At 43.7% G+C, this 25,926-nt stretch overlaps 1 protein-coding gene across 1 annotated transcript in view; it reads right to left on the bottom strand.

Annotated features, from left to right (window-relative positions):
- LOC147896360 (uncharacterized) overlaps positions 1-12,953 on the bottom strand; it is a 55,513-nt gene extending 42,560 nt beyond the window's left edge. Inside the window, exon 1 of the mRNA XM_087382951.1 lies at positions 12,808-12,953. Within this exon, the coding sequence (XP_087239077.1) occupies positions 12,808-12,847 (40 nt within the window). The 5' untranslated portion in view covers positions 12,848-12,953. The remainder of the gene's footprint in view (positions 1-12,807) is intronic.
- Positions 12,954-25,926: the final 12,973 nt, after the last annotated feature.

Here is a 25,926-nt window from a genome sequence, read left to right as displayed (position 1 = left end):
TTGCACAGTCATTATACGGAACAAACAGTACGGATGTACGGCACTTGTACGGATTGTAAGGAATGTCAACAGCGGTACATATTGTACGGATTGGCGCTGGTATTGAAATGTACAGACGAACAGCAGGAAGCGAAGCACGAGTAGCAGACAAGAACGGGAGAAGCTTGGGCTGGAGGCAGGAGCTCGACAAGGCTCTGATACCAAATGTGAGAAAGGAGGGAGCAAGAAAAGCAAGCGAGAAGTAGATAAAAACATTTAGTGTGCAATAGAAAGATTAGGTGAGTACAAGTGAGAGGATAAATTTGTCCAAGTGACAAAACTATACTAACCCACTAGTTGTGGTCAGAGGGAAAACCTCCTAGTGACGGAAAAGTGCCCCTAACTCACTTATGGATTACATTGGCCACTGCCTAGAATATGCCAATAATTCTAACAATCTATTGCATCATGAAGTGGAGGGGGTTGGCATGATGCACTATTTGGGCTGTTCATTGTTGAACTAGACAATTTGCTAAGGGCTCCCAGGCAGGGCAAGGTCCCGAATTGTAGGCTACACACTCCTCTGTTGCTATATGCAGAGGGCGTGATCCTATTTGCAAAGATTTGCACCGGATGAACAAGGACTACAGAGACACTTGGATGCCTTACACAAATTCTGCAGACTTTCCAGCATGCAAGTAGACATCACCAACGCCAAGGTTATGATAATTGGGAAAAGACACATGCAACCCACTTTCACATTTGAGAGAGAGGACTTGGAGATGGCAAACTCACAAGTACTTGGGCCTAGAATTACCAAAAAACTACAAATGGAGCATGTGTGTGGAGAGAAGGATCCTAGGGGGAATGAAGGCATTTTTCAGCAACTACAAAAAGTACCATATCTCGAATTCGTATATCGAGGTGTGTGGCTTGCTCATGTGTGGAAGCAATCTGCACTTGTGTGGCTCTTGCATGACGATGGGTATAGAATTTAGTGTGACAATTTGGTATTTGTCACATGCACCCCTGCACTTGGGTGCAAGGGGACACACTCGCTACATCGACAAGTGTGTTATAGTTCCCAGATAGGAGATTTTGTCGTATGCTGTGACCCCTTTGTGAGCCCTTGTCCAAGGACAGTCAGGCACAAGCTACGTAGGTCAGTCTCTCAGCCTTAGGTCAAGTCAACAATTCAGTTCTTGTTCACTAGTACCCACTAGAGAACAGTAGGTTAAGTGTTTCCATCTTATAGGTTAGGTCTTAGCCTAGGTTAGGAGCCCCTTTAGGGCCCCCAAAGGTTGGACAGGTAAGCAGGGAAGGCAGCCTGCAAAGGCTGCCCAAAAACCCCCCTGGCAAATGAGCTAGGGAGGGCTTTTATAGGCTGGTTGTAGGCCAACCAGTCTATAAAACAGACCGACCCAGTCGGCTGTTTACAGACTGGGTTGGCTCAGTTCCAGCCCCATAAAAGGGCCCCTTTGCTGCCCTTTTGAAGCATTCAGTTTGCTCCTGCCTTCAGCTCTCCTACAGCTCCACTTCAGCCTCCTTGTGCAGCCCCTGAACTCCTCAGGTCTCGCCCTGCTCTAGCCTCAATCCCTTGGCCATCAGTTCAGCCTGATCTGAAGGTGACCACGCAGCACAACAGTCGGAGGTTTGGACCAGCAAACGGAGAGAGGTTTGGACACTGTTTCCTCAGCTTTCTCAGCTTTCTTTTACAAGCTACACAACCTGCTCCTTAGCTCTATTCTCTCAGTCATATCTCAGCTCTCTCTCCCAGTATCTATTACTCTCAGCTTTCACTCTCTCACTCACGCAGTAACCCTACATTCCGGTGGACAGCACAAGCCTCTTCCTTGCCTTGCAGAAGCGTCCTACATCGTCAGTGTGGACAGCATCAAGGTCTTAGTCTTGGTTGGCATTGCCTCTCAAGTCTTTGGGTCTGCTATACGTGTGAACACTAAGCTCTTCAGAAGTGCGTTCCGTGCTCTCTCAAAGAGTGTTCTTTGTATTTCTCAATTCTCCAAGTATAAAGCAAATTCTCCCCTGATTGGAGGAGGGGGCCCTCAGTGGGTACAGGGACCCAATCGGTTGTCGACTCTACTCTCTCTACCCTCATCTCCTTTCTCTCTATGATAAACAACGCTCATTCCTCGCTAATGGTTTAAAGAAGGTCTTGCTGTGAATTACACGATCAGATTACCGTTGCATGTTACATTGGTATCAGAGTTTCGGTCTGTATCCAGCTTGACTACCACGAGTGTATGGTTGTGTTGAGATCCGGAAAGGACACACAATCAAGCACCATGGAAGGGTCAGGAAAAGATTTCAACCTCGAAGACTTTGAAGAGGAGAAAGACTACCAACAAGATACTAAGCGACTTGGTGGTACGAATTCCTGAGGTTGGAACTCTAGGTGGGGCCACATCAGATCCGCCACCAACCTCTTCCTCACTTTTGAAATCATCCGTAACAGGCGCTCCACTGGAATCTTTACTTCCGCCTTCTTGAAGGCTGTCAACTGAAAATTTCTCCAAGCCAGTAGTCTTAAGCTGCTTCTGGACTATAGGGTTTACTTCTGTATCCTTCTCTGGCTTTTCGTTGGCTCCGAGAGAAAAGAATCCGTCTTCCCATTCTGACGTGATTGATTCTTGTTGCCCATCCGCTTGCATTTTCTCAATGTGCTTCAATGTCATCATTCGGACCTCCTCTTGGTCCTTCCACTTCAGATGTTTCTCCTTCTTTGGTTGCACTTCCTCTACTGGTTCTTGAATTGGACCCTTGGATTGTGTTACAACATACACATTGACCTTTTCTGATTCCACCTGCCGTAATCCACCCGTCGCATGTTGAGCAGTTGCATTGCTGCCAATCGTAAGCGTGGTCTGTGGATTTGGTTCGGCATACGGATGTATCTCCCCATTCTTCGTTCGGTACTGCACTTATTTGTGATGATGATGGTTGGTCCTGTGGAGGCGGCCCCCATCTTGGTGGCCAACGCATGATCTCCAAACCTCTCTTTGTTCTATGTTTGCACCACAGTGGGCAATCGGGCCCTATATGTGTCCATTCTCCAAACGTATTTGCAATCTTTATCTACACCTGAATTTTGTTGGCCCCAGACCACTTGCGGGTTCCAATTCCCCCTTTGCTTCCAGTTGCCTCTATGATTCCAATTATTCCTAAGCCATGGTCTGTGCCACTACTGGGTCGATGGCCACTTTGCGGGTTACTGTTCAAGCATTGGGGTTATACCAACAAACCCTAGTGGGGTGATTCTTTGTGCAGATATCGCAATTCAACTGAGATGCTGACTTCAGTGCTCCTAAACCCTTCAGTTTCTCATCCATGAGTTTCTCTATCTCACGTGTTTTCTTCTTTGATTTCTTCTTCTCTTTTCTTGACTTCTTCGTCTCTTTCTTGTTGGATTTTTTTTCTTGTGTTTTCTCTTCTTTTTGGACTTATTGTCCTCATCATCTGAATCAATTTCGGAATCCTAGAAATCCTCGCTTCAGGATTCCGTATCACTGCCAGATTCATCCGTATCCGAATCAGACTCAATGTCTGAATCTTCACCCTTAGATCAACTTTTGAACGATCCGCATCGCCGCTCCACTCTTTTAGCTGCATCTATCAAATCATTGAAGCAATTGACGCCTTTGATTTCTAATTTGCTTACTGTGCTACGTATCTCTTGTCTCAATCCTTCGCAAAAATATCCCACCAATGTCTAGGTTGTGGGTCTTCCCCCCGCATCCAACCTGGCATTGAGATTCCGGAATTTCTGTGCATAATCTTCCACCATCAATTTCTTCTGTCGGAGTTCTCGCAATTTTCTACGGATGTCATTCGGTGTCTTCTGTTTACGGAACCTGTGCAAGAAGGCTGTCTTCAGCTACAAGTAATTCGCGAACTTGTGCAGGAAAGCTGTCTTCAGCTCCAAGTAATCCGCGAATTGTGCTAGGCCGTACCGACTAAGCCAACTCATCGCCCTGCCACTCAAGGTACCTACAAACTGTTGTAGTTTTTCCAGGTCCCCAAACATTGTGTCGAAACCACTCGCCGCCATCGGGTCTCAAATTGCGCTACGTGGCTATCCAAATCGTCCTTCTTTCGGCCACGGAACTCAGTGAACTTGCACTTCAAACTTGTTGCATTCAAATTCATTGGATTAGCCAGCGGAATCAATGGTGCTGTCACATGCACGCCTGCACTTGGGTGCAATGTGACACCCTTGCTACATCAATAAGTGCGTAATAGTTCCCTAATAGGAGATTTTGATGTAGCCTTAGGTCAATTCAAATACTCAATCTTGTTCACTGGTACCCACTGGAGAACATTAGGTTAGTGTTTCCATCTTAGGGTTTAGTTAGTTCTAGGTCATAACCTAGGTTAGGAGCTCCAGAGGGGGCCCCCAAGGCTGACCAGGAAGACCCAGGGCAAGCAGGAAAGGCAGCCTGCAAAAGCTGCCAAAAAAGTCCCCTGAGGCTATGTATAGGCTGGAACCAAGCCAACCAGCCTGTAAATCAGCCGACTCAGTCAGCTGTTTACAGCTAGCTGGTTGGCCCAGCCAGCCCTATAAATAGGACCCTTGGCTACCCTCGTTCCTCATTTGAAAGCCCTCAAATCTTCAGCACTTCCTCAGCCAACCTTCAGCCCTCGGAGCAGCCTCTGTGCCTTCCATCTGATCAGACTCAGTTCCCTGGCCATCAGTCAGCCATCTGTGGGAGAAGTACATGCAGCCCTTCAGCACAGTGTTGGACCAGCAAACGGAGTAAGGTTTGGGTAACCGTTTCAGCAGCTCTTAAAAGTTCTATTTACAGTTTTGCACAGCTCACTTCTCAGCTCTATATTTCAGTCATCTCTCAAATCTCTTTTAACATCTATTACTCCTAGCTTTCACTCTCTCACTCACACAGTAACCCTGCATCCCGGTGTACAGCACAAGCCTCTTCCTTGCCTCGTAGAAGTGCCCTACATTGTCAGTGTGGACAGCATCAACATCTCGGTATTGGTCGTTGTTGCCTCTCAGGTCTTTGGGTCTGCAATATGTGTGCACAGTGTACTCTTCAGAAGCGCAAACTACTCTTCAGGAAGCGCATTTCCGTGCTCTCTCAAAGAGTGTTATTTGTATCGCTCAATTCTCCAAGTATAAAGCAAATTCTCCCTTGATTGGGGGAGGGGGCCCTCAGTGTGTACAAGGACCCAATCGGGTTGTCGACTATATTCTCTCTCTACCCTGATCTTCTTTCTCTCTCTATGGTGCATAACGCTAATTCCTCTCTAAAGGTTTAAAGGTCTTGTTGTGATTACACGATTAGATTACCGTTGCATGTTACATTGGTATTAGAGCTTCGGTTTGTTTCCAACTTGACTACCATAGGTGTATGGTTGTGTTGAGATCCGGAAAGGACACACAATCAAGTGCCATGGAAGGGTCAGGAAAAGATGTCGACTTTGAAGACTATGAAGACGAGAAAGACTACGAAAAAGATACGCTTCCGTCAAGTGCTCAAGAAATAATGGCGAATCTTCTGGAGCAGAATCGGGTCCTCCTACAACAACTCGAAGAACATTCATCCCAGCTAGAAGAAAGCAGAAGACAGCTGGACCAGACAAAACAACATCTGGAGAAAAAAGAAGCAGAAAAGCCGCTGGAAGAAAGAGCAGCCACATATTTTGAAAAACTGCTCTTAGTGATGTGTGAGGAACGCAAGAATGAGGAGGCGCGCAGAGCTCGCCCAGGCAGAGAGGCAACAAAAGCTAGACCGAGAGGCTATGCTTCTCCAACACAAACAGACGTTAGCCACTATGCAGGGAAGTTTGAGCGCGGCAACGGTCACCACCACAGCCTTGTCATCAACAAAGGTAACACCACTCACCCGGTCTATTCCAAATTTTGTTAAGTATGATGGTAAGCGTGACCATTCAGCTATTCTTCAGTTCATTCATCAATTTATAGCTCATTTTCCGTTAGCGCGGATTCAAGATGAGTAAGACAAAGTCCACCTAGCAGCCCCTCATCTTACCGGTGAGGCGGTCACCTGATGGCAAAACATACAAACCAAACAACTTTTAAGACGAATTTCATTTGGGCAACGTTTGTTACCGATCTCAAAGCCCGTTTTCTACTGCCGCTTAACCTAAAGGATGAGTTTTCTCCTCTCTCCCAAAATGGTTTGCCTGTGTTGACTTACAATAACAAGGTCATTACTCTGGCGCAACAGTTGGGCATGTTTGAGAGCGATAAGATGAAGCAATTCATTCAAGGATTGGACAGTAACATCTGTTTTACCATCCGAAACTTCGACCCGCCCGATTACGAGCGGGCACTAAGTCCCGCCAGAATCAAGGAATGATGCTGAATGGGGAAAAGCCCCAGCAGGTCCAGAAGGATTCCAAAGCCCCGCAGCAGTCAAACAACATAGCGGATAAGGATCAGAAGAAGGACAACTAGCAACAAAAGAAAGATGGCCAAGCTTCTGGTCAAAAGGAGTCCAAGCCAAAGATGACTCCAGATGAGAAGGCTAAAGCGGGCATTGCGGGAGGCTCTCTACATCCCAACGAACAGAAGCGGTACCACCAAGAACATCATTGCTTTCAGTGCCACCACATCGCTGGGCACGGCAAGAAGGATTGTCCTAAGAGGCTTACCGAAAAGGCTGCGAAAGCGCCTACTTCTTCCGTCACCAATGTATTGGCTCTTCCAGCCCCGCCACCAGCCTCATCTACAAATGCCATCTTCCCTGCTTTGAACGCCATTCCCACGGTAGTCTTTCAAGGTAAGAAGGAGGGCAACCTCTCATACCAAAAGAAGGCACTTATTCGAGCGTAAGACACAGCTAATGGGCATCAATTCATATCCTATTCGATATGGGGAGTTCAAAAGATGCCATCTCCCCTTAGCTTGCCAAGACAATGGGGTGAACTTTGGTGCCTCAAGAGCTTGTAGTGGACGGGTTCACACCCGACTTGCACACACACATCAGGCATAAGGCCATCCATTTTACTTTTTCAGTTCAGAAGGTCATTTTTACGCAAGATTTTATACTGACACCTTTGATGGGGTGCGACATGATCCTTGGGATTCAATGGTTCCGTGAGCATGTACCGATGCCTAATTGGTGGCAGGACACCTTCACTATTGTGGAAGGTTTACCTGAGCCCGCCGTGATACGCGGTGATCAAAGCATATCAGGGATTCCGTTAATATCTCATATCCAAGCAGGTCGTGCCGCCCGCAAGGGTGCCATGTGTGCACTTGTTTACGTCCAGTGCCAGATCACTGCAGTTCAAGCTGCTCCTCCAATGGGGCAAGCCATGGAGGATCTACTCCAAGAGTTCCAAGACATCATGCTCCGGGATTATCTTCCACCCCAGCTACATCCAAATAGACAGAATGACCATCGCATCAATTTGATTCCGGACTTCTCACCTCCAAGTAAGTTCCCTTACCGACTTTCCAAGTCTATGGAGGGGGAGTTAGAGCAGCAGCTATCTCAGTTACTACGCACAGAGTTTATTAGACCGTCATCTTCACCATTCGCTACGCGCCAGGCTAACAAATCCAAACGCGATGTCCAGTATAAAGCGGGTCAATGGGTGTATTTACAAATTATCAAGTAAAGATTCAAGCAGGTGGGCAAGCAATGCCCTAAGCTATCTTTCAGGAGCTTCGGACCATTCCTTATCATTCAAAAGATCAATGATGTCTCAATGAAGTTACGCCTTCCACACAGTTGGACTATGCAGAATGTGTTCCATCTAGCTTGGTTGAAGCCGTATTTTGGACCTCCTCTTACCGAGATTTTCGATGAGCAGCAACCTAAAGCTCTTGATGAAGCCGAAGTTTGGCAGCTAGAGCAAATCCTTCTTAATAAATTCAAGCATGGGTCAGGACACAGGATCCAAAAGTTTTACACCAAGTTCCGTGATCGAGGTACCCATGAAATTATGTGATTGGACGAAAACTTTTTCCAGGAGTTCCCACAAATGTTGGCGTACTAAATGGAAGCAACGAGCCTACCGCCAAGTTAAAAAGGAGGGAATGTCACATGCACCCCTGCACTTGGGTGCAATGTGACACACTGGCTACATCAACAAGTGCGTAATAGTTCCCTAATAGGAGATTTTGTCGTATGCTGTAACCCCTTTGTGGGCCCTTGTCCATAGACAGCCAGGCACAAGCTACGTAAGTCCGTCTCTAAGCCTTAGGTCAAGTCGGATAGTCAGTCTTGTTCACTGGTACCCACTGGAGAACAATAGGTTAGTGTTTCCAGGTCCAAGTACTTTCTTCGGCATCATGCCATGTGTCTGAAGTACTTGATGTCATACAGCCATCATTCCACTGAGAAAGAGAGTAGCAAATGACTTTTTCTTGTTCAGCAATCTCCTCTCGAACAAAGTACATATCCAAATCCTAATCCAACCCCACAGCATCTCGGATTTGTGATCTGCAACGTACTTTGCCATTTGCACGAACTTGATTTTTAGTATTGGTTCATAGCGACGGTGGCATTTGTAAAAATCCCATGATGTATTTGACAATTCCGAGGACTCTGATGTATAGTGCCTCCTCACCTTCTTCAAAGACTCCTCTCTTTCTTCTTTTGAATTGCCATTCTTGCTCCTCGCCAACATCTTATCTACTTCCGTGAATCCAATCAAGCTGCATTGCCACCTCGAAGCTACAAAGCACGGCACTGACAATAGCTTAAAGGAGCAGCCCTGTTAATTTTTGGGAGATCTGAGCCATAATCCTTGAGGAAGAGCTTAAGATGAAAATGTAGGACGGAATCTTCAGAATCAAAATTCTAGAAGAAAAAGAACAAGTGCTTCTATTACGAGATCAGGCATTCTGCCAAGGAGTGCAAGACAAAAGCAGCCGATAAGGATGACGATGAGAAGCCACGACACCATCAGCAACAAGAGTCATTCCTCATCACTGAGGAGATACCCTTCATAGAAAATGTGTTATCAAAACCAAAATATGGTTGGTATCTTAACGTGCCACCAGGCACATGCATGACCAAGAAGTAGTAGTAGTACAGTTCACTCAAACCAATGGATATTCCTACAATTACCAACATGGAATGAAGGTTGAGTTTGATCATCAAGGTGTGGTGTGTGTCAAATAATTGTCTCTATAAAATGACTAGTAAACTCTGGCATGAAAGATGTAGGAATCCCTATGGATAAGCGCTGCAAGATACACTAGAATGGGTTTGTGGATGGTTCTACTTGCAATCCACTCACCACCAGATATTTATGATTCCTACATGATGAACAAGCAAGCAGCCATTTCCCAAAGAACCTACATTCAAAGCAAATAGTGTAGTTCCCTCAAATATTCGTGGTATATCACCATGCCATCAATTGAAGGTGCAGTGCTTTTTCTAGCCTTCATTGATGTCTTCCGCACAAAGATCTAGGTATACTTTCTAAAGAAGAAATCCAAGGCATTTGACAAATTTAGAGTGTGGCTGCAATCGTGGAGAACGAAGATAGGGAGATGAATTCTTATTAGTAGATTTCAATCAGCTCTATAGTTCAAGAGGGATCAAGCATCAGCTTACTATAGCTCTTAGTCCATCCCAAAATGGGGTAGCAGTATGCAAGATTAGATCCATGCAAGTAATGTGAGACCAAGAGGGTTACCATGTGTCCACCCAGCACCGTATAGGCAACCAACACTTACCTACCACACATAAAGTAGTTACTTGCTTGAAGGATGCTACATGCCACGAGTATGCCAAACGATGGCGAAGCATGCAATCATCACATAATAGACCACTATGGCGTTGGAAATATTGGTATATTAAGGCACTGCCAGGTAATAATTAGTTAGAAGCGTTAGGTATACATTTTTCCTAATCTAAGGTTTTTTCCCTGGACCACAATTAGTGGTTGACTGTCTATGGGTTATAACCCTAATTTGGGTTGCCCTAGGGTACTCTCTCATTCTTCATACTTGCAACTTCAGATCCCGTTTTTCTTCACAACTGCTCACTCCACTGTCAATCCTCACCCCATTCTCACATTTGGTATCAGAGCTGGCTGTCCTAGCCTCCCCCACACTTTGCCCACATCTCTCCCCAACCTCGAGAAAGCACTTCTGTCACAAAGACTCACCATCCATCCCGAGAAACTATACTGGACAGCTCGTTTTTGCTCAGCTGCCATCTCTTACAGGAGTTTTCAGACTTGGTTCAACTACTTCGGGGTGTTTCACAGCTGATTTCAAGCTACGATAGGGCTGGTCGACCACTTTTCGAAGTCGTTTTTTCTATTTCAAGCAGTTTTGTGGTTCTCAAGAGCAGATTGTTCTGGTCAAAATTAGGATTTGCAGGGGTTGCACCTATTTTGGAGCAGGCACCTCTATTTTTTGGCCATTTTTAAGCAGCAGCCCTTAATTCAAGGTCACTTTCGGACCTGCTTCAGCATTCTTTTCCTGTTCCAACCAGTTTCAGTCAAGACACATGCTACTACGTTTTTTACCTCTCTTTTGAAAACCGACCTAGTGCAGCCCCTGTTTTGGTGATGTTACTGTTTCTAGTCAACATTTTGACCAGATTTAGGTCACCCTTGCTATGTACCGCTGTTGCAAACTGTGAGTAATGCTAAAACAGCTGCCTCTGCTGTTTCAGAACCCTAAAATAGCTTATGCAAATCCTAAAAGAGGCCAACCTGTTCCTCGATTTTGCTGCTAATTTACAGCCAATAGACTGCATATTCTTTTTTTTTATATAAATATAGACTGCATATTCACTCGGGTACACTTTTGTTTGCATTTGGACTGTTTGTTTTCCCTCAGAAATTTGGGGTTTTGTTCTTCATTGCTTGCTTTTTTGACCCTCATGCCAAGGAAAGATTTATTTGCAGCTAAGATCTGATTGCATTTGCTTTGCCAAGCATTGGCTTGTGAATTTTTTAGGGCAATTTGTGCGTTCGTCTTTGAAGATGGCTCAAAATTAGAATCAGAATTTGGGAGATGTGTTTGAGGCTTTGGCCCAGGAGGATAAATTGGATGGCACCAATTATTCCCTGTGGAGTTTGTTGATAAAGAATACATTAGTTGCAAAGAGCCTTCATAGGTGAAGAAGCCCCATACACCTCAGCAAGAAGGTAATGCACGTGATCGGCAACAAGCTTAGCTAACGCCAACTGACGACACCAAGATTGAGCCTATATCATTGAGGTGTTTGCATCCTTAAGCAGGAGTTCATGTTCGAACAACATATACATCAAGTGCATACACAATGAATAAATGTCTAGTAGCCGGCTACTAGAATGACATGGCTAACATGGCTGTGTTGGTTTATAGGTCTCCTTCTGCCATTTTTAATGCAACAACCTTTTCTAAGTCTTTCAACAAGATGACAACCTCCTGGTTGTCGAGCTCTAGCTTTGGTTTCAAACATAAAGGACATTTGAGAGTGCCTCTTTGTCATCTTGACACGTTGTGACTAAGATGTTGCCAGTCCCACGACTAGGCAACTCCCCCACTGTCAGATCCTGATGTGCTAGCTCCAATGACTTGAACTACTCAATTTTGTTGGACATAGGTTTGAAGGCACTATTGTTTGCAATGCACTTTCTTACCCACTCTTAACCAAGGAAGGCTTTTGCAATTTTAAGAGTCCAACTCATTCGTGTGCAATATGGCCTCCTTCAAAACTAGACCCCACTGCTGCCTGCCTTGAAGTAAGTAAGCACATATTAGAATGCCCACCAATGGTCCAACCACCTAATCAATCTCCTACACCTTTGAAGCATTACAGTAGCCGATGTACCCAAGTCCGTCATGCTTCAATCCAAAGTGATCTGCCTCAACCATTCTTCATGCAACAACCTTCCCTTTGTCTTTCAACTGGATGACAACGTCCTGGTCCTCAAGCTCTAGCTGTACCTTCACTCAGAAAAAGTACAATGCTTTGGAAGACAAAGAACTCCAGAGAATGCCTCTTTAGTTACCTTGACTCGTAGTGACCGAGATACTACCATCTAAGCAACTCCACATTGTCAAAGTCAGATGTGTTGGCTCCAATATGCCTTCAACCACGGGTTCGGTCTTTGCCATGACTCTTCCTCTCCACGTGGCAGAAAGAGCCCTTAAGTTACACCCAGAATCGCATCATCTGACTTTCACTCTTTTGCTCTACTTTCTTCTTGTTGCTTTTTCATCCTTTTCTCCATAGTTCACCAAGTGAGGAATCTCAGTCAACCTGGGGCTTTCCCTTGCCTAACCTTCTCGTCCTCTCCATCGTACATCTTCCCCCTCGCTTCAACATCGTCGCAACCGTGAGTTCAATCCTCAAATTTTGCCGTGCTGAGGCTGGTTGTCTTTGTTCATGTGTCTCGTAAAGAGATTTGAGCAGTAAACCAGATACGGCTACAGAAATGTATAAGATTACACCCCTTAACGTAAGTTACGCAACTCCTAATGAACGTTTCAGGATCTGGCTGAGCTTGGGCTAATGCAAACAAACGACTTTCAGTCACACGTGGAAAAAAACGTAGTCAGTCACAGCTTTACGACTGAATACTGGTATTTCCTGTTCAAACAATTCAAGAGTCATCCCGCGTACGCCTCAACCCTCAATAAGACGACAAAGCAGACTACCATCCAAACAAGTCGATGGCCTAAACATTTAGAGAAAAACTCCACTAGGAATCCTTCCGATTTCCAGATTGAATGGCCGAGGCAAAAGCGAGCAGAGCTTCCCTAGAGACGGCGCAGCCTCGTGAATCAAAGGACAAAACGTCGTGGAAAGGAAGGAAGAAACGATGTGGCCAGAAAGAGATCCCCAACAGCCACAAAAGTGAGTCTACCTGAGGTGAGGAGGTCGGAAGCGAAGGTGGAAGAGGCCATTGCGATGTAATGAAGCAGCAGGGCAGAGATTGGCTATGGCAAATGGCGAGTTCGAGATCCAACAAGACGAACGAACCCCTGATGCGATCGAACAAGACGACGAGAATTACAACCCAATGACCGAATAATAAGCTATGCCGCCGGCCTTTCCCACGTGGCGCATATACGTGGCCAGCTTTATCCAACGTGGCCTATTGCGAGTTTTTCCACGTGGCATGACGCACAATTGGCATCACATGTGCCTACATCCACACAACATGCAGTATGAAGAGAGATTGGACCAAGAAAGATGTCATTGTTAATCGGGAAGTCACCTCTACTTGGGGTAAAGCAATCAAGCTAGCGCATCATAGGCGTCAAGCATCGCTACCTCACTATATATGGGGAGAGATTGGACCAAGAAGTTGTAGCAAAAGCTATGGTGAATTTGGATGTAAGCCTCTAGTTGGGGTGAAGCAATCGGGACTATTGTCACTTAACCCATGAGCCTAGCGTGTCATAGGCGTCAAGCATCGCTACCTGAGTATGTTCAACCTTTATGGCAACACGACTTCTTCATGGAGTTCTTTCCCCTTTGTTTTCATTGCCGCGTGTTAAGTTTTTATCATTCTTAACAATTTCAAAAATCTTGGCATTACCAATACATTCTTAGGAAATGTCTCAAAGGTGGGATACTAGAGACCCAAGAAACCCAACCCAAAACTTGGTTGGACAAACTCTTTTGTGTCACTCAAGTGTAGATGATTAAGGATGCTAGAACTTTAATACTCTCAGTTGTTATGTAAATATTTGTACCTCCTTTGTGCAAGAAGGCTCAATGGGGTCAAAACTTATTAGTCACATCGTGCCATGTCACCACACAAGTCTTATCAACAAGGAGGGCTATTCAATGATACACTTCACTGATAGTGATACCATCACCAATGATACCCCACATGAGTAGATTTAAATTTTATACATAGCAACTATCGATATGCATATCGCCTGGAATTAACTTGATCCACCTAGTCTCGATGATCTTCCACCTAGTCGATCTCAAAACCAAATCCCCAGTCAAGTTCCTCTCAATAGATTTGATCTCTAATCCTAGATTGTCATTTGCCTCTGCGAAGGACCTCATCTTTTTAATCACTTTAACCTAAACCATCTGATTGTAGGCATGTTTCCAAGGTTCTCTCAACCTTCGTAGCCTCTCAAAACTATTCTCTAAGATGTTGGCATTCTTTGAGTCTCCAATTTCTTCTAAGACCAAAGCAATCTCCTATTTTTCTTTTCCAAAACTTCTTTATTTTTGGGATTTGGACTTGCATATGACTCTACATCTCTTGATCTTGGAAGCAAGTCTAGTATTGGACCAATATTGGGTTTGCACTCGTTTCCATATCAGAGTGTGATCTTGGTGCTACAGTCTACTCCACTATTTAGGCAGTCAATCTCTTAGAAAATGCTAACCATCCCCTTTCATGTCACCAGATTGTACAATTGATAGGCCTTGGGTCTATCACTATAGTCGACCCTTGGAAAACACTAATGACCACCTTTCATGTCGCTAGATTGTACAACTAATAGCCTTGGATTCTTCACTGTACCCTATGAAGATGCACTTTTAAGTCTATGGATCTAGCTTGATGACGGTGTCATTGTATATATGGACCCAAGCATCAAACCCAAATACCCATAGATGTTTAATGATGGGCTTCTTTAGAGACATACTTCCCTTGATTGCTCGATTGAAGACATGTACATTGCCTCACATCTACATTGGATGACTCTACCCAAATTGAGGCCAAATTGCTCATTGAAGGTTTGTCCCGCTCAACATCCTCGGCCCCATCTTGATTATTACATAGTTCTTCTTCTTTGCCATCCCATTCTGCGGGGTGTCCTAGCCACTACTACCACTTGATCGTAGTCTATCTCTCCTAAATGTCAAACTATGTTGGTGTCAACTCCTTGCCTCTATTAGTCCAAAGTGACTTTAGTTTTCATTCAATCTCAATTTCTACCTTCACCTCCATTCTCAAATTTTGTCAAATGCCCAAGACGTCTTGAATATTATGTATATCCGTGTCATCTTGCTATAGTCATTGATGAATATGAGGAAGTACATTGATCCAACTAGGGGTCTCATGGGCAAGTGTCCATAGATGTTGTAGTGGGCCAACTACAATGCCTCTACATTGGTTCCATGGCCTGGTTGGTGGCCACCATCAGGAATGGATCTTGGTGTTAGTTGCCTTCCATTTAATCCCGATAAAATTTATGTCTATCAACGGATGTTGGGAGCCCACCCACATTTTGTGTCTATGCTTTGCATCCAAGATCAAATATTCAACATGGCCAAAACTTGTGATCCATTATAGTCTTAAGGCATCTCTCTCCTCTTGGACTATTGGTGCACTATCCTATAGAGGCCTTTCTCCTCTACCCTTTTGCAATCATTGAACCTATGGATGCGGGCCTGATGATGATGCATTTGTGTCAAAGACCATGATCATACCATTTCTTGCAAGTCATCTCATGGAGAGTAGATTGATGCATGTGATCTAAGATGATTCTAAGATATCTTGAGTAGTTTCTCCTCTCAAATGGTCCACACCTCTTCTTCTCGGAGCAATGGAACCAATTCTCTAAATGTAGTCCTTGTTGACCACTCTTCTACAATCATGGTCATCAGCAAACTTTTGTATCTCCAAGGAAGCATGCCCAATACCACTGGCGTGCCTTCATTTTTGACAAATTGTAGCTAGTTGACCTTTGAACTTCTTCACCTTAGCGAGGTAGTCCTACACCAAATCGCCCTCATCCATCTTTAAGTTATAAAGATCTACTTAGACGTCAAGTATCTAGGATTCATTTTTCACCTCCTTGAGCACCTTCCAAGTCTCCATTGACACCCTAACCAACTAGATCTGAGGTCCAAAAACATCCACAGTCATCCCAATGATGAATGCTATCACCTCTTCATTTTTAACTACCCAATCCTACATTGTAATTGGATCTATTGTAGTGGTCTTATTGCTCTAATGGTGATCTCAATGTCCTTGGTTCTCAACCCCCTTCAGCTAGTAATTTATTAGACTCCCTTAGCTTTGGACTTTCACCTCCACAATGGATAGTTGGACGTGTCAAGTTTTTTGGTTTCCTCGTTGAATTTTTTGTTTCCTCAAAGTTGGGGATGAAAACATCTTGAGGTAAACCTTTCTAAGCCAATGAAATGAAAAACTGGTTAGTGAGCTTCCTCAACCCAAACTCCTTATTCATTGTTACTATAGAACATGTGATATAAAAGGTTGGGTGTGTCTTTTCTCTAAGCTTTTGGTCTGAGAATTTTTTTTTGATCACAGTGAATATTATCTTTAGATAGGCAATGTTGTTGCATAATTGTACACCCCTTTAGACACAAAACCACCCCACAAAGATGCCCATTGTAGACCCCTTTCTTTGATGAAAAGGGGTTTTTGGGCTGTCATTTTCCACATGAAAGCAGCCTAAAAACCCCTTTCTTCAACAAAAGGGGTTTTTGGAATTCTCTTTTTCACATGAAAGCAGTCCAAAAGCCCCTTTCTTTAATGAAAGGGGTTTTTGGGCTACTCGTTTTTAGAAGGAAGTAGTTCAAAAAACCCTGTTGTTGAAGAAAGGGGTCTCCCAAACCCCTTTCTTCAACAAGTGTGTGCAAGGAGCTAGTTTTTTGAGTGAGTTTAAATTTTTTGGCAACCAACATGTTTTGTTCCACCTATTCCACTTATGACAAATCTGTGTGTATGTGTGTGTGCATGCACGCGCGTGCGTGTGCGCGTGATGCTGACTGGAGTACCATCGCTACTCGAGGTGGATGCCGTTCATGCCGCATCAGTGCCAGTTGTGACGGTACCTCTCACTGACATGCGGATACCAGTTATCTCCACGAGCATAAATGGACGAAGTTTTTCATAGGTACTGGTCGATGGCGGATCTGGGGTTAACATCATCACCTTGCGGACGTGCAAAGAATTGGGCTAGACTCAATGGGAGCCGATGCCATTTTTGGTCCGTATGGCCGATCAGCGGTGGCGGCGGGGCGGAGAGTACACCCTCTCGGCATGGTGGGAGAAGTATATATGGAGGTTGCCGGAATCGATTTTATAGTTTCATTAATCATACTCAGTATGGAGGTGCCTCGCCCAAAGTACAGCTTCCTTGGACGCCCTTGGTTGCGGCAGGAAAAGGTCAAGCAAAATTGGGCTCTCAATACTCTGTGGGTGCAACATGGTAGAAACAAGGTCCGCACGCCAATGGGAGTGGTCAGAGTGCTTGAGGGGGTAGTGCGACCAATCATGACAGAAACAATAAATATGGTGGATGGCCTAGAGGACGATGAAGAAGAGGAATTTCTATGCAACAACCCGGACTTGGTGCCATTGTTTATGGTCGATGTCATGGAAATTTCGGCACAATACCGCTTGCCAGAACCAGGGACCGGTTTGGTGTTATGGCAACTGCAGCTGCAACCAATGGAGGACTTATTGTATGCAGACATGAATATGAAAGATCTCCTCAAACAGGAAAGGAAATTTGAGGAGCAAATGATGTGGGTAATGCACGTGCAGGAAGACGCTTTAGACACGGTGGTCCTAGGTGCCGATGAGAGCTCCAAGCTTGTGAAGATCAGCACACTCCCAGAAGAGGAATTCAGGAAGGAATAGGTATCACTGCTGACCGAGTTTGTTGACGTGTTTGCATGGGACTATTCTGATATGCGAGGGCTAGACCCGAAGTTTTACAAGCAGCGTATAATCTAAAGAAGGATGTTGTGCCCACCAAAATGCACCATTATCGCATGAATGCGCATGTGGCTAAGCAGGTCAAGACTGAACTAGGCGGCTACTATTGGTGGGATTCATTGCACCGATCGAGGATCCGGAGTGGATTTCTCCGATTGTGATTGTGCCCAAGAAAAACAAGAAGCTGTGGATTTGTGTTGATTACCGCAAACTGAATGTAGCTACAGTGCTAGACCCATTTCCACTCCCATATATGGATTCTATGCTAGATGAAGTGGTAGGGCACGAGGTCTACTCATTTCTAGATGGTACATTTGTTACAATCAGATTCAGATGGTGCTAGAGGACCAGCCAAAGACCACTGTCATTATGGCGTTGGGGGTATATGTGTGCATTGTCATGTGGTTCGGATTGTGGATGCACCATCAACCTTCCAGCGTGCCATGCAGGAGATATTTGGGGAATATTTAATAGATCTCATGAGAATCTTCCTAGATGAATTTAGTGTGTTTGGAACCAAAGCCAATCACTTGGAACACTTGCGGATCTGCTTTCAACGCTGCAGGGAAGTGTCATTCAGCTTGAATCTAATGAAGTGTGCATTCACAGTCTGAAGTGGCCGTTTGCTGGGGCATGTGATCAACATCAAAGAAATAGTGGTAGACCCTGACAAGGTGGCAGCAATCATGCAGGCGCCAACACTAGCTAACCCAAAAGAATGCCTGCGGTTCCTGGGACAGATACGATGGCATGGTCGCCACTTCTGATTCTTGGCTCACATGGCCATATCCCTGAATGCTTTGGCGCATGTGGAGCCCAAAACTTTTGTATGGTCAGTAGAATGTGGGAAGGCGTATTGGCAGTTGAAGGTGCAACTTTCTCGGGCACCTATCTTGATTCCTCTAGGTAGCTTCGGGTTCTCGCCTCCACGAAGCCCAAACACTGATTCGGAGCATCAAATCAGATTTCCAAGAGGCCATATCACTGGCAGGTATGCATTTGTCTATGATTGAGTCTATGGAGTAATGTGTTTATGGTTCAATATGTCCGTAGGGAATATATGTGCTATTATAGTTCAATGTGTGAAACTATTGACATATGGGTTGAACCTATTGATGGCAATCACATGGTTGATTGCAGGGAGATCAGTCCAAGCATTGCTCATGACCTAGCATGGCTCATGCAAGATTGTGATGACATTGAATGGGAATATGAGCAAGACTTGGAGAGTCGGGAAGCGATTGCAGATATGCAATCCTTCAAGGAGGGAATGGGAAGGATGTCTCCTATGTTAAGATCTAAGATATATAATATGGTGGAGCAAGACTCTCGCTGCGAATATGGTGTTCCACCCATAGGCGTCCCAAGTGGTAGCTCCACGAGGTGGGTATATATTGAAGAGAGGAATTTCCAATTCTATGCACCTCAAAATTGGGGTCCATTGCTCCTGTGGATCATCTTGGGTAAAATAGATAGGATGTGCATATGCTTAGACACAGATGGGGAGGGTGAGTGGATCGAGTCACAAGTGAAGAAATACATCCCCCTACGATTTTTGTGCTTTGTTAGAGATGGGGTTGCCAATTTGGGGAATGGGGAGATTGTACATGGCGTGCGGGCCCCACAATGGAGAAGACATGTGCAAGGATTGCACTCTGAGGAGTTTGAAGGTATATCACTAACTAATAAAAAAGAATTATAATTATGTATTTAATATTTTGATGTCACAAGAACAAAGCTCATTAATACAATGTGGTCATGTGTTTCCAGATGAGAACCAAGATTTGGAGGAATTTAGGGCTGGCATGGCCTCTTTACCAAAATGCTTGAAGAAAGCAATTTATGACCTGGTTGAAGCCAAAAGTCCTTGGAAATTGGCATTCCAGGAACATACATGCCCACAGGCCCATACACTGCATGGTATTGGTGGGTAGAGATTGATTATGGGATTTTCCCACCACAAAACGTAGGGCCACTACTTTGCTTTATACTAATTGGGAGGGTTCAGGTTATAAACCTATGTCTAGTGCGAGATGGGAATGGTGATTGGATAGAGAGACATATTAGGAAGCATATTCCTTCACGCTTCCTATGCTTCTTGCATAATGGGCTACTTTGCTTGGGTACAGGGGAGTATAGGTGTGTCAAGTTGTTCCTTCCTTATTTCTTGTTTATGTTTCTTTGAAGGATTACCAATCTAACTACAATATATAATTGTGTGATTTCAGGTGATGATTGCAATTTGCTATTGCACTTGGCTTCTCTCGCACATCATTTGAAGCAACAATTCCACAAGGTGAAGGCAAGTGTTGATATGCATGTTGAGGTTGATTCTTTCCATGTGCTTGAAGATGGAATGGACAACTCTATTGTTCGTAAGAAGCCTTTCTTGAAGCAGAGAGTGACAAAACGTGGTATGAAGAGGGCTGTAGATGTTGCAGCAAATTTCAAGAAACCAACCTGGCCAATTTGATTGTCCATGCAGCAAAAGCTAGACAAGAATGCCTCATTATGAGTGCATGGATTATGTTTCTTTAGATGTTGCAGCAAATTTCAAGAAACCAACCCGGCCAATTTGATTGTCCATGCAGCAAAAGCTAGACAAGAATGCCTCATTATGAGTGCATGGATTATGTTTCTTAGTTATCCATGTCCATGACTAGTTGGATTGTTGTATTATGGTCTCAATCGAACCATTTCTATATGTTGATGAATGAAAAAATATTTGCTTTTAAAAGTGCATTTCACAGTATGGGTTTTATGGTATGGATGTCACATTAATATGGGTCGCAATATGTATGCCACAATAAACTTTAAAAATCTATTTAAAATATGAATGTCACACTATCGATGTTGCAAAGTGAGGGATCATACTCTGGATGTCACATTATTTTACAATGGGTGGTGTGACACTATGGATGTGACACTATTGGTCAAAATGAAATCTTTTTTCTACATTTAGAAATGCATATTTTTGGGATGCTTATTGCCATGTTGCCAAGTCTATACGTATACTTATCTATCTTGCTATCACATTTCATGGGAATATCGTTGAAGGTTTGTAAAAGAAGAGCTTGCTTGTGTGCAAATAGTACACCACTAATGTTGATGATATTTGAGAAGTGGGATCATTTGATACATCCATGTATGTGGCTTGTCTGCATATGAAACAATGGGATCATTTGTTAAGTTCATGTTTGTATGGCTTCTTTGTATACCAAATGATGGGATCATTTGATAAGTTCATGTGTACGCCTTGTGTGCATACTAAATAGTGGGATCATTTGATACGTCCATGTGTATAGCTTGTTTGCATACCATACAATGGGATCATTTTCATGTGTGTATGCCTTGTCTGTATACCAAAATGTGGGATCTTTTTATAAGTTCATGTGTATTCCTTGTGTGCATACCAAATGGTGGGGCCAAAATGAATGCAATAGATCTAACTGTAGCTATGTATGCTCGACCCCTGAGCCCAGGAAGCGAGAAAGCAAGAGCCTAGGAGTAAGTGGGAGACGAATCAGAAGCAAGGAAGTGAGAGCCCAAGTGAGAGCCCAAGAGATGACTCTAAAGTGAGGAAGCACGAGGCTAGAGCCGAGGAAGTGGGAGTCCGAGAGGTCTAGTGAAAACATTAGAGAAAGACTAGGAGAAGACTAGCATGTGTTATAGTGATTTTCTTGTAAACTTGCTTTGGAAAAGCGAGGAAAGAGGCTTAAATGCCCAATAAAGCGGCGACTATGGGATCATTTGATAAGTTCATGTGTATGGCTTGTGTGCATACCAAATGGTGGGATCATTTGATAAGTTCATGTGTATGGCTTGTGTGCATACCAAACAATGGGAGCATTTGATAAGTTCATGTGTATGGCTTGTGCACATAGCAGTTGGATAGAACTACTAGTATGGATGTCACACGAAGGGCATGCTAAAGCTTTCTTTTAAATTCTCTTTTACGAAAATCATAGTGGCACACCCATAGCATATTGCTTAACCATCCATTAAAAAAAGAAAATACATATGGAGTATGTGGAGCAATTCACACTAAATACGCTGTAACTTTTAAAAAAAAATATTTTCCTTGTAAGAAGGCTAAGCTTGTGAATATTGATCATCCCTTGTAATGCCATCAACATTATTAAATAAAATTTATGTAAACTTAAAATTTATGTTAATTTATTCCACTTCCTACCTCCTTTCCTTTAACCATCACATTCAAATTCCAACTATGTATCTTATTGACTAATTTCTTACTTTAAGGAGGTTTATTACCTAGTCTTTAAAACATGGGGGCTCAAAAATACTTTAGTAGATATGGAAGATGTAACTTGTAAGCCTTTTGATTCAATGATATGAAAGAAAGTTGAGCTTTATCTTTATTGGTTGCCCTAATAAGCTCACCTAAAGTAAATGTTTATTGTATTTAAAAATGCATTATTAGCTAAACTATTTCAACGAGATAATTGAGATGCATGAGAAGCTTTGCATTACAACAAACAAGGATTACAAGAAGATTTTCGAAATAAAAGTTGCAAATGCTAGCATTTGCCTACAAAGAAGAACACATTACACCATTTTCATTCCTCCTCAGACAATGAATCAACGAACGGGTTCTCATAAGTTATTGTTAGAACAAGGGATGTGATAGCAGAGGCCTGGCAGATGCCTTTCTTTTTTAGGACCTTTTGTGAGGTCCACAACAAGCGCTCCTCCTTGCGACTTGGAGCCTCCCAGGCAACCATGTTGCCGTGCACATGCTCCTTCATTCACTCTTCCTTGTCCTTCCCTTCTTTATATTGTAGTGTCTCTCACATTTTGCTAGCACTGCCCGGTATAATGCTTGTGACTTGGCATTAGCATACCTGTCCTTGATAGAGAGGGAATGCTTTATTGATTGTTGCGTGTGACGAGACACGACCAGGCTATCTTCCTTGTTTCTTGCTTTGCTTGTCTCCTTTGTCTTTGGTCCATGCTTGAGGTGAGGAATAGGGGCCAAGTTGTGCACGATCCTCCTGTGGTTATTGAAGGTCCTCAACACCTTTACCTTCTTACGCTCAAGCGGGCAGTCTTTCTTTAAGCACACGAACCAGTATTGTGCTCCTCCATCTACTCCGTGCTTGAAATCCGCACAAGGCATTGTAGATGTAGCTCCACAATTCAAAAAAGAAAGACGTGTGAGAGCATTAAAAAATTTAATTAAACTCACAAATCTGCATGATTATATGCACCAATTACATGCATATGACAGTGATTATATACATAGCTTGTGCTATTATATGCAGAGTGGGTTGCCGCTACACTCAATCTTTATCTCCCTCCAGGCCCGAGCTCAAAGAGAAATCCTTCGTATTTATTTTAAACTCAAAATTGGCAAGTTTGTGCTCTCTTGGATGCTCGACTCTGTAAACGTCGCCAATACGACGACCAAGAAGAAATGCATTGCTACACTTAGCGAAGCCCTCCCATATCCCATGGAAGAAGGGCGTCGCATCCCCTATGCAAGCCTGTAGCTATGTCCACGGTTGAAGAGTCGTCGTAGCCCACGATAACAAATTAAACGATGCAAAGGAAACCCATCCATCGACGGAGGGATACACTGCAACATTATATGGAGAGAAGCTCTTGCCGTTCCAGAACACCGAGGGGCCCGATGGCTATCCCCTTGTCCATGTCTATTACCTGCTGGAGAGCAGATGTTTCACGCCCACGCACATTCTTGGTATGATTTTGTCCAACCTTAAGAGCATCGCCGAGAAGAACTTGCAGCTTCATGTGACAAATTGCGTGATCGGAATTCCCATTTTTTTGGGGATACGGTGACGAGAGACAATGATGCATGTCCCAAAGCTTCTCTGTGAGTAGGATTTCACGATCACACGAAGGGCAGACTATTATATACAATCTACAGAGATTATATTCACCGAGAGTGATATTACATGCATCCCAGCCTGCTATTGTATTCACGGTCAGGATCCTTCGCCTTGACCTTCGCCTTTTACTGTATATGCCCACGTCGTGTAGGCGACCTCATTGCGGGGAAATATGGCGAAAGCATGGGAGGGAGGGTGTCAAGAACGCATGGGAGGATATCCACGAAAACAGCCAGCGTTTTTGGAGACGATTGAGAGCGAGGAGGATTGAGAACGAATAGTGCACCTACCTGGATTGTTCAGCACGACAAGAGGAGAACCCCTACGAGACCGTATCTGCTTGGAAGCTGGAGGGTACGGGAGCTGCTTAGCTGGAGAAGATCGAGGGGTAGTCGCAAGCGTTAGAGAAGGGTGGAGAAGCTTGGAAGCTGGAGGGTACGGGAGCTGGTTAGCTGGAGAAAATCGAGAAGGGTGGGGAAGCTGGAGAAGTTTGACGAAGCAGGGGATGTGAAGCTCGAGCCAGGAGCATTCAACAGCCTGGAAGCAGGGGATGGCGGCCTGCAGGTTCTGTTAGAGTTGGCGCAGTAGGCTGGAGCCTCGAGCATTCAACAGCCTGGAGCCTGGAGCTGGGAATGTCAGGGATTTCGAAATCCCTGAACTCTACCACGGAGGGCCCAAGAAGACGAAGCAAGGTGGTGAACGAGGTGCGCGGTGAATCAAGTGGACCGTGGCATGCCGGTGGCAGCTCCTTCCATTGCCGTTCACGATTGGAGGGTCCCATTAGGGAGTCACCTCTGCATGCGACAAGAGAGGCCCGATGGAGGATATCGCGAGGCCAGACATGGCAGACGCGATCTTATTGACGCCTCCGGCTCTGCAAGAAAACACATATGTCTATGCTCATCACAAGGAAGATGATGAACTTGAGCCCTGGGATACTGTTTGGCTATGGGATGATGAGAAAAACTGAGTTAAATTAAACTTTATTTCTTCTATTACGGTATTGAGCTTAACATAACCAATTCCGTTAAGTTAAAGATTACTTAACAAGAGCATTAGTTGAAGACATGCCTTATTAAATTAATACAATAAGTGTTGGCACTTGGTTCAAGTTATGAATCAAGGAATCGACGGATCTCTAAGGAGCCCACAGAAACTTTGGCAAAACTCAAGATGGGAGAAGCCTAATAGTTCCTCCTCCTTTCTCCTTTTAAGTGATTTCTTTTTATCATGGGAGTACCCACACTCAGTGGTCTTGCCTTAAACTTTTGGGTTTTTTTCATACAAAATAGTTTATTTCGTAAATCCAAATGCTCATCTTTAAATGTTTCACTGGATTCTTCTTTTAAGGTCTTTCAAACAACTACCCATGTTGTGTAGTTCTCAATTGATCTCCACCATCAAGTAGCATTCCTAATCTTCATATTTAACAATTGAATTTCTACATTTCAACTAGATTTCTAAATTTCTACATTCTTAATCCTCACCATAACGTGGCATTCCTAATCCTCACCCATAAGCATTAAATTTCTACATTTTAACTTCTTTTACAAACATGTTGAACAAGTCACTAAGAGATTTAAGTTTGCAAGGCCCTTTTCCCATGTGCTATTATGTTATGTCATTGAGCTTAATGTAACCAATTCCACTAAGTTAAAGATAACCTTAACAAGGGAATCATTACATTCCTATTAATACACACTATGCTACGCACTAATTGGTCTTAACTGAAACTTTGGGAGGCCTTACAAAATGGTTTATTTCATCAATCCAACGTCGGTCCTTTGAAGTGAAGGTCATAATGGATTTTTCTTTTCAAGACCTTTCAAACCAGTACATGTTGTATAACCTTGACCATGTAATTTTCTTAACATGAATCTTGCTTAAATTGGCATTTCATATGCTCACTCATAAATATACAATTTCACAGTCCAACTTTTTCCTCTTCATAGAAGTCCATAAAGTACCTCTTTTGGTGGAGATTAAATTTACAAGCATTTTTAACAAATTGTTAAGAGATTTAACATAAATAGACTCTTTAAAAACCAATGGGATTGCACATCCATGTGAAATTTAGCACCCTTAACTACTGCTCCTATGGAAGCTGCTAAGTTGTGGCCTAATGACAAAGAAACACACACAAAAATTCATCACCCATAATTTTATTTGCAAATGGGAGGTAGCCCAATTCAAGGAGTGTTTGACAAATTTCCTAGAAGATGTCATAGTGTCGGTCATTGATTTTGCTACAAATTACTCATTCAAAGAGAAGAATGTGATCTAATTAACGAGTTGGAACATAGAACAATGCACTAGCACCTTGGTACATATCACCTATTACCACAACCAGATGACAACTCGACAATAAAGGAGATGCACTTCTACATTTTTGATGATAAGAATCATGATCCACTCTTTGTGTTTCATTCTTTTCTAAGTCATTCAA

The sequence above is a fragment of the Dipteris shenzhenensis genome, chromosome 12, assembly GCF_047967505.1.
Source record: "Dipteris shenzhenensis isolate YYH24624 ecotype China chromosome 12, Dip_SZ_1.0, whole genome shotgun sequence".
Lineage (NCBI taxonomy): Eukaryota > Viridiplantae > Streptophyta > Polypodiopsida > Gleicheniales > Dipteridaceae > Dipteris > Dipteris shenzhenensis.
The sequence above is the reverse complement of the archived record's forward strand: the minus strand, read 5'-3'. Positions and strand labels throughout refer to the sequence as shown.